The sequence below is a fragment of the Saccostrea echinata genome, unplaced genomic scaffold (genome assembly GCF_033153115.1).
Source record: "Saccostrea echinata isolate AGI-Se365-2 ecotype Australia unplaced genomic scaffold, CSIRO_AGI_Sech_v1 ptg000054l, whole genome shotgun sequence".
Taxonomy (NCBI): domain Eukaryota; kingdom Metazoa; phylum Mollusca; class Bivalvia; order Ostreida; family Ostreidae; genus Saccostrea; species Saccostrea echinata.
In genome coordinates this window covers 64596378-64606268 of record NW_026889803.1, presented here as the reverse complement: position 1 = coordinate 64606268, position 9891 = coordinate 64596378, and the positions used below count along the sequence as shown (strand labels likewise).

General features: G+C 32.2%; 1 protein-coding gene across 1 annotated transcript; it reads right to left on the bottom strand.

Annotated features, from left to right (window-relative positions):
* Positions 1–4958: 4958 nt before the first annotated feature.
* Positions 4959–6113, bottom strand: LOC133172104 (growth hormone secretagogue receptor type 1-like). Its single transcript, XM_061306913.1, has one exon. It carries the CDS (start codon positions 6111–6113, stop codon positions 4959–4961), a length of 1155 nt encoding a protein of 384 aa, XP_061162897.1.
* Positions 6114–9891: the final 3778 nt, after the last annotated feature.

The following is a 9891-nucleotide window of genomic DNA, read 5'->3' as shown; positions in this document are numbered from 1 at the left end:
TAATATTCTAACCGAGTTAAACAGTCTGGCTCCTCTGCTTGTGTGTAAAATTCAGGTTCTTCTGCCACGGATGATGATCTCCAGTTTTCCATTCTCCAAAATTTTATTCACCCAAGTAGTTTTAGTTCCTTATTCTCATCAGAAATATCCTGAAAAATAGATAGATGAAATCGAAAAAATATTCACTATGCAAATTCAGATAATTTTCTGTAAAAGAAAACATTGAGATCGAAAAAAAATTGTTATTCTTCACGCCAATTTTAATAATATAATACATACTGAGAAACAAGTTTGGAATAAAACTCTGCAATACAAATAAATCATATAAGCGTACAAACTTTGTATACACTAAAAAAATTTAAATGTTCATGTACCCGCAGGAGCAGCCCAACAGCAACAATTAAGAGAAGGGGAAGGGGGTTATCCAAGGCATTTTTTATCATGTAAACAACACACTCCCCCCAAAATATAAAGTCTCCTTAAATTATAAGTTCGCGGGCTGGGGATGAAAATTATTGTTGGTACTTACGCGATTATAGTATTGTTGCATGTTGTAAACGCTAATGTGTCGTGTATGGTCAGCAAATACTCATAATAATGCGTGATAGGGAGCATAAATTTTATCAAGGGCAGGTATTACATTTACATACCAGGAATCAAAGGTATGTGGAAGTGGGGGGGGGGGGGGTGATCCTTTTTCTTTGAATGCCCTTTAAACTCACCTCTCAAGGTTAAGTATGATCTTCGTTTAAAATCCCTTTCCTGTATCAAGTAATGTATACTTCTCAGGATTCACAATAACAGATGAACGTCCCTGCAAATTAATTAGATGTCACAAAGTACTAAAAGACTACAAATATTTTATCGTCTAGGCCTACCGCTTCGCATGGCCGCATTGCACTCAGACGATTACTAACGATAGGAAACAATCCTTCATTTCATAAATGAAAAGCATTATAGATCTTTAATGTATTTAACATTCTTTTTTAACGATTTTATATAAAGAAATGTATAAATACCTCCTGTTTCCTTCCTAGATATGGTGTTTCTTGTCAGTATATGCACGATTCTGCATCTTCTGCGTTCAAATGACATGTTATGACATAATCAATTGCGTCATTTTCTATCATAACGTATTAAACACGGGTGTTTAATTTGCAATTTCTATATAAATACCATGCGTTTAATTTATAAATATATGATGGTTAAGAAATGAACACTCGTGTAAACACCGGTGCTTAAAATATTGATACAATTCTAAAAGTCATCATAATATTTGTTTCTTTTTCCTCTTTAACAGTTTATGAAAATTATGAATTTTTGGCTCAATACTACTATAATTTAATGTTATTTGTAATTGCTTTTGGTATAATCTAAAGTCAACATATTGCCTGGCTATTCGTATTTTTTCTGTGTCGAAAAATATCTACTATTATGTGCGGAATTACATCATAAATTAAGAAATTATACAAATGGCAAATGCACACAGCAATACTGAGAAGCAATACCTAATTTAATTTTTGATTTAATACTTATGAACTTTACATGTTTAAGATGGATGATTAAACACCATACTAATTGAACACTAGTTTAAATAGCAGTGTTTATTTATAAAACGCTAATGGTTTGTATTTAAACCCACTATGTTTAATTGTAAAACGACTGTTTAAAAATTAACACAAGTTAAACATCATTTTTTACAGTGTAGATCTGTTTAAAATACATTTTATCAGAGTTTGAAATATTTGTAGAAAATTAATGAACTCTGAAAAAGGCTTAAACTTATTCCTATAAATTTACAAATGATAATTACACATCGCCGCCTACATGGATTACTTTAGGAAAGCCTCCCAAAGTTTTTGTCAGATAAAAAAAGTCAACAAGACTTCACAAGACATTGAATCGTGATTTCAATGAAAGATGTTTCCAAATGATAGCTCAAAATAATAGGTTTTCTTTTTATGTTCCCCAAACGAAGTTTGGGAACATATTGTTTTTACTCTATTTCTCTTCTTCTTCCTAGGTACTTAAATTACTAAGCATGTTGTGTAGATTTGCGGAACGAAGGCCATTTTGCATGCACGTGCGTGCATGTGCAATGCGAGAAGTGATTGAATTACTTGATATTGATGTAATTTTTTTAAAAACATTTTTTTATGAAAATGCTTTGAAAATCAAAACATAAATATTAGTGATCCAGACGTTTGGCGAAAATATCTTTAACGGTCTCCATTAGTACTAGTTTTTTCTTGAGATGCTATTTCCATTACAGTTTGATGTGATTTAATTAATTATTAAATACTTGGTACACGAGATATTTCCATTCATATGTCTACCTGATATCCAATGAGCTTTAAATAAAAGATATAAGAGATTCGAATACATCTGTTTTATATTTGGGTATTTTACTAGGAAAAGACATTAATGGTAATCTAACAACAAAACTTTATGATAAACGTAATGACTTTAACTTTTCAATCGTCAACTTCCCTTACTTATGCAGCAATATACTCATCACATGCATATGGGGTGTATATCTCTCAGTTGATTCGATACGCAAGAGTATGCTCTACGTATGAACAATTTCTAAAACGAGGTGTATTATTCAAAAACAAGTTGATGAAACAAGAATATCAATTCATCATTTCGTAAATTTCTATGATCGATAAAATGACCTTGTCAGCAAATACAATATATCATTAAGACATGCTGAGTTGTTTTTTTTTCTTTCAGTGAAATGCTTAATGCTGGTGCTGAAATATTTATTAAATTTACTTTTATGAATTCTACCATCATATAGTGACAAATATAGCAAATATGTGCAGGAAGTCCAGGAAAAATAGGACCAATTTTAACATAAAATTAACAGTTTTTCAGTTATAACTAAAAAATAATGAGTTTCTTGTTTTTAAATTTATAATGCCAGAAAAATGACATTTTGTGAGTGCGGAAATGTCAAATAACAGCTTATTCAAAGTAAGTTGAATTTTTCTTTGTCACAATTTTTAATTCTTTTCAAGATAGAATAAAAGTATATTTCACTCCATTATCTATTTGAATAAAAAATATAAAAATATTGGAGGGAAAAAAAACTTCGAGTGATTTGTGTTTAAGACGCAATTTCAGTGCTAAAAGGTCGTATTAAATGCACTGTAGAGCCGAAAAGTATTGACCCACTTTTTCTGTTTTGATTTTTAATTAAGCTCTATGTGAAGATACTGAAAATATAATTGTTAAAAAATTCTTAAGACTTTTGATAGCAGGATCCAACCTCCTTAACTTGAAAACCTGTTTGTTGGAAGTTCAAAAATAACGTTTTCAAGGACATTTATAAATTCGACACGTACGAGTTATCTAGCATGAAATACATGTAAATATAAGATCTCATGAATATTTATTATCGAAAGACCTGGAATATCTGTCCAATAAATAATTCTTTAACAACACGCATTTTGCGGCATGAAACCTGTTTGAAATTATTAGGTTATTAAAGTTTCTGTCCATGCCTATTTTGTATGGTTTCAGTATAATACTAAAGCTGCTGACGTCGCCAAATCGTATTTCAATTAATATTGTTTCTCTTTTTCGAATGGTATGTCAGGTTTTAAGTTTTGTAAGAGTACAGATTTTTCAATGTAAAATTGAAATAAGCCACATCTTCATTGGAAAATACTAGTATTAGGAAGGACCTCGTATTAGCAACGATCATATCCCATGATATATTCTTATCTATCTTCAAGGTATTTTTAAAAAAAAGTTTCACGAAAGTCAATTTATGACTGGAAATTGAAATAAACCACATTAGGAAAGAACTCGTATTAGTAATCGTCATAATCCGTGATACATTTATATTCGTCTTCTAGTCATTTTCAATAAAGTTTGTCGAAAGTGTGTAAATTGTAATATCCTGTATCCGAACGTTACAGAAATAGAAGAGCCATGAAAGAGTTGACCCTGAACACAATCCATGATTGGAGTTACATTTACGATGACGTTAAATCAGATCTGACTTTGAAGTTAATTGTTGTTTATTGCTGCAAATGTCAGCGAAATCGTTTGCATTTTACTCATATGATATATTTGTAGCATTCAGGATTCAAATTTGGTTTTGACCCTATGCAGCTCGGAAAGAATCTTAATATGGGTTCAAAATTTGACATTGGAATAAAGTGGAAAACAATTCTTGTATGTATTTCTGTGGAACAGCAGGACGAAGGTTAGGTGAGCGCTATGGCCAAGGGCCTCTTCTTATTTTTAAAAAAGATATCAAAATAAAGATTAACAATAAAACAGTAAAAAGTCCTTTGAAAAGTTAAATTACCTTTTCAGCTTTTTACAGGTACTTAGTATCTTTAGTTCAATTGACCTTATGATATTAAGAAAGATATGAAAGATTAAAAAAAGAGATATGAAAGAGTAAAAAGTCCTTTGAAAAGTTAAATTACCTTTTCAGCTTTTTACAGGTACTTAGTATCTTTAGTTCAATTGACCTTATGATATAAAGAAAGATATGAAAGATTTTAAAAAAAGATATGAAAGAGTAAAAAGTCCTTTGAAAAGTTAAATTACCTTTTCAGCTTTTTACAGGTATTTATTACTTAGTATCTTTAGTTCAATTGACCTTATGATATTAAGAAAGATATGAAAGATTTTAAAAAAAGATATGAAAGAGTAAAAAGTCCTTTGAAAAGTTAAATTACCTTTTCAGCTTTTTACAGGTACTTAGTATCTTTAGTTCAATTGACCTTATGATATTAAGAAAGATATGAAAGATTTCAAAAAAAGATATGAAAGAGTAAAAAGTCCTTTGAAAAGTTAAATTACCTTTTCAGCTTTTTACAGGTATTTTTTTTACTTAGTATCTTTAGTTCAATTGACCTTATGATATAAAGAATGATATGAAAGATTTTTAAAAAGATATGAAAGAGTTTTACAACTTTTATTATTGATACAACTCACTATATCAAATTCTTTGTAACATATGCATTAGATAAACGTCTGATCCCAGTTGTTTCCATACGAATCACTTGATTAACAGACTCATTTCTTCGTTTGCACATAATTCTAACAATTTTGAACATTGCTCGGCGAAATTTCTCACCAAGTGCACAGTAAAACAGAAAGTTAATTGAGTGATTTATATACATTAGCATTTCAGCTATAGCTTTAACTAAATGTAGCTTGGCAAGTTCTTCAAAGGTCCGATTGACAGAATTGTTCCAAAAACTGCTAATGATAATTGCTACATTCATTGGCAATGTAGTAAGGAGAAAGGCACACGATAATGCCAACAACATCACTGTTGTCTTTCTGTTTTCTTTGGAAAATTTTGAAATGGAAGGAGATTCTACTGATCGGCGGTTAAAGGACATCATACGTATTCGTCTTTTCTTTGCTTTGCAAATAGAATGAACAATAACACTGTTTAGCACCACTAAAATTGAGAATGGTAGAAATGAGTATACTGCTGCGTCAATCCATGGCCAAATATCATGCATAAGTGCTGAGGAAGAGGGTATTATTGCACATTTCGGAACTCCATTTTTGACTTGAATTTCAGCAAGCACTAAAAAATGTACATTAATGATACAAATGACAGTAAATATAATAGCACATGAAATTTTTGCCTTGCGCATTCTACATTTCGATAGGTTACGAAATGGATATTTGACTACAACAAATCTCTCAACTGTCACTGCTATGATAATCCAAACCGACGCGTAGCTAAACAGGTGCCCGAAAAAGATGGACAACTTGCAAGTTAAGTCCGAAAAATCCTGTATATCTTTCCCTGTTAACTGTTCTCCCCAGATTCTTGTCAGTCCGGTTAGCAAGACACCCAAATCTACGATAGACAAAATGCTTAAGTAAAAGTAGGTCGAAACCTTTTTCCGCTGGTGTTGCAAGACAATGAAGGACAAAAGGTTTCCAAAGACTCCAAAGAATAGAATGAAAGGTGAGACATACAGAAGGATGAGTTTACTAATGCGGAATGTCGTATACAGCTGTGTATATTGGTCAGAAATATTTTGTTGTCCACATGGACTGGTATCGTCTAACGTTGAAATAAGTAGATCGGTTTCAGTTTCGTTGTGTTCTTCTCCAGTGTACATCTCGTACATTAATCGCTCAAAGAACTTACTACAGTTCATTTTACTTCTTTGATTGTTCCTGAAAGATCGTTTATGATCAGGCAGCGAGAAGATTCTTTAAACAATATTCTAGTACAGCTTACTTTTATAAAAGAGAAGCCTTATTTTCATTGGATATTCAATATTGTGTTAAAGGAATTAAGCGTGTGGAAAGTTCAAGAAGAGAAATTATTGTCTATGTTCAAACAATTACCGTGTTTTAAGAGTCTCTACGTGGTGACAGACATGAAAAAGTAATGTTTTGGTCACGACGCTTTTCTGAAGATCTTGTCAAGGCATAAAGACATTAAGATCATTTTTAGTTCAACAAATATTAATATAAATTTTAAAGTTTCTTAGATTGCTGTATTAAGGGGATGAAGGACACATGGTCACGTGACTCTGTTTAACTACGTCATAGTCTCCGTTTATATAAGTGCAAAACGTGTAAAGCATCAGTTCTTGTATAATTTTTTGACCATTTTTTTCTTTAATTACCATCTAATATTAAAAAAAATGAAAAGTTTAATATTCTTCCAAACATTAACAAATTATGAAAAAGATTGATCCACTCCTCTGTTTCCCTAAACTACGTGTCCAATTCGTCGGTGACGTCATACACGATCTGTTAGTACAGCAAGATCATACTCGGTGAATACAGGGGCGGTATTATTATGTAAAAACAGGTCATAATCAGTATATGATGAAATATTTTGAGAAACGGGAGCACAAAAATTATTTTTGCATGGCTGATGACGGAAATCTTATGTAGGTATATCTTATTTCGCTTATTTAGCTTACGTGTGACGTCATAGATGGTTTTTCCCGTACTCGAGAAATGTAAACATGACACGTTTTTGTCATGCTTATGTCCTCTTTAACGATGCCCTGTGCAATATTGAGGTCAGCTTCACCATTCGAAATTTTTACAGTTAATCAATAATTAGAAGGATTTGCATTTCAACGTAAATTTAAAAATATTGAATGATAGAATTTTTTGTGAATTACGTTTTTTGTTGTTTAAGTTGTGTTAAAAAGTTCGTAATTTTCCCTATCCAGATGCAGTGTGATAGAAGAAACTTGCTTTTTCGAATTTTAAACCCTATTCAAACTCTAAAATATTTTAAAAGATACATGTTCACTTACATATTTTTTATATATGCTTTAAAAATCCCATTATGGTCAGAGTAAAGAGCCCGGAAAAGTGGAGAATTAAAACTCCACTTAGATACTGTAGGGCATAGTATTTGTCAATCAATATCTCTAAAATAAGGTAAGAAACCTAATGATATAACTGCTTTAAGATATGTGGGACATACTTAATTAGAAATATACAAAATATAAAAAAAATTGAATGACAAGTATTTTTTCAGCTAAAGGTCCTTCTTCCCCTTAAGAACATTGCAGATTTGTTCATGGCTTGCGAATGGCTCCATTATACCATCCCAACACACCCTCCCAATTTTCTGATGGTAGACACATGTGCATTGCATTCCTCATTTTCTCGAACACCCCCTCCCCCATTTTTCCCCTCGGTTCATGCTTGATGATATACTGGTATGTTGTATTGGATTGTTTTGCCAGATTATACATTGTTGTTACCTTGTATGTTGCATTGAATTGTTTTGCTAATCATCGTGTTGCATTAGACATGATGTCTTGTTTGCCAAATTGTCCGCCACTTGTTGGCGGATGAATTATTGTCTCGAAATTCGCGTACAGCAATCCACTTGGCAGAATTTTGCAACAAGCCATCGCTGGCAACTTCTGTTTAACCTCCAGGGTTGTCAGCACTATATGACTCCTCGTTTCTGCAAGCTCTAGGCGCCGAATGCCAGACTGAGGATCGGCGCTTACTCATTGACACTTGCTATAATACTTGATTACTGTCCATTGTTTTGATCCATTGTTTTATTATGTAATTACCTTATAATGTTAAATAAGAATAAAGTCATGACAGGTACTGCCATTCTGAATTGTTTATTCTTTCGAGATAATAATATAAATTTTAAAGTTTCTTAGATTGCTGTATGAAGAACATTGCAAAGAACGAGGATGATTCGTTAAAGAATTCTGATACAAAAGGCGAAATCTATGTCAGGAGAATATTAGACTTCAGCTCTCTAATCGAAGTCTTCCGAATGGTTCCATGATAGTGATTTAACAATATTTTCAATCATTATTGACTTCTCCGTTCCGAAACACATGTCATGCATAGGTATTTCACTTCTTTTATTAAATGCGAACACTATTATTATAAATAAGAGTATCGTACAGTACCACGGTGTTATGGAAATTGTTGCATTGCATTCTATGTCTAAATATGTGTGATGGATTGAAGAATTCAGTCTCTTTACCACCACAGTTGAAAAATAAAACAAGATTACGATTAACATCAACCAAAACATGTTGAACATTTATAGCAATTAATATATATTACATTATTTTCAATTATTTAACTGTGTAAGACATTAAAGGTGCCTGGAACACAGATTTGACGCTCATATTTTCTAAAATTTTCTTTATAATATCATGACTTATATATTCCTAGAGCATTTCACACCGAGATATATTAAAAGCATGTTCAGAAACGTCTTTGATCTCAAAATTATTAAAACTACGAAATTCGGGACGCGTTTGATTGACACATACCCTTGCACTTTCACAAAGTAAATTTAATCCATAATACTTAAGAAAAGTAGAAATTTTGTTGTGTATTAATGAAAAATATAAAAACTGTAATCCAGAAAGTTAAGAGTAGAAGTGCCAGAAAGCAAATCCAACTCACCAGTATTGTCAGTCTGTGCTCATTAATGTGTGCAGACAAAACGAATTGAACTTTAGTTATAATGGCCATTATCGTCTATTGTCGGTTAAACATCCAAATATGAAACTGGTGTGGCAGACTCTGTACATAGTGTCTTTGAGTTCACTGGGATATATCGAGTTGAAATATGAATGAATGTAACTATTGTTAATTGATGATTTGTTTGTTGTTTAACGTCCCTCTCGAGAATTTTTCACTCATATGGAGACGCCACCATTTGCCGATGGAGAGCTACATATTTTGACATATACTCGGCACTCAGGGCCATTGAGCAGTGAGGGATCTTTTTCATGCCAGCATCTACTGAGACACGGGACCTCGATTTATACGGTCTCATTTGAAGGACCGGTCTCCACGTCCCACAGTGGGATTCGAACCTTACTCCGCTACTCTGAAGCAGACGCTCTACCACTGCGCCACGCGGGAGACTGTTAATTGATGCAATGCATACAAATCTATTTGTGCTGTAGTAACTAAGAAATGATATTATTTGTAAATAATTTTGACAATAGTACGTACTGACTTTTCGTATAAAATGAAAATCTACATGTAGACTTGATACAGAATACTCTTAACCTGTTTCTGATTTTAGTGACTGGTGTTACTGCACTTATTCAAAGTAGAATTTAATGTTTTATTACATTTTCAATAGTGAAGTACTGTGATTTATTTCTTGAATAAAAATTATATTCCATATCCAAAAACAAAACATTGAATATCCTCTACCTCTGCTACTTCGCGGTTCAAATGAATTTTCAAGAAACAATCATCACCGTCTAAGAATCTTGATTTCATTCTTGTTGCCGAAGAGATTGTAAGTCAGTTTAAAAGAGATATCGTTTGTCCCAAGGTGCCAACGTTATCAATTTTGGCATTATATCTCAAAATACATAAATACCTTTACTTTCAAACTAAGTTCAATCAATAGATCAT

Coding starts and splice junctions, on each gene's coding strand:
- LOC133172104 (XM_061306913.1), bottom strand. CDS start 6,113: ATGTACACTGGAGAAGAACACAACGAAACTGAAACCGATCTACTTATT.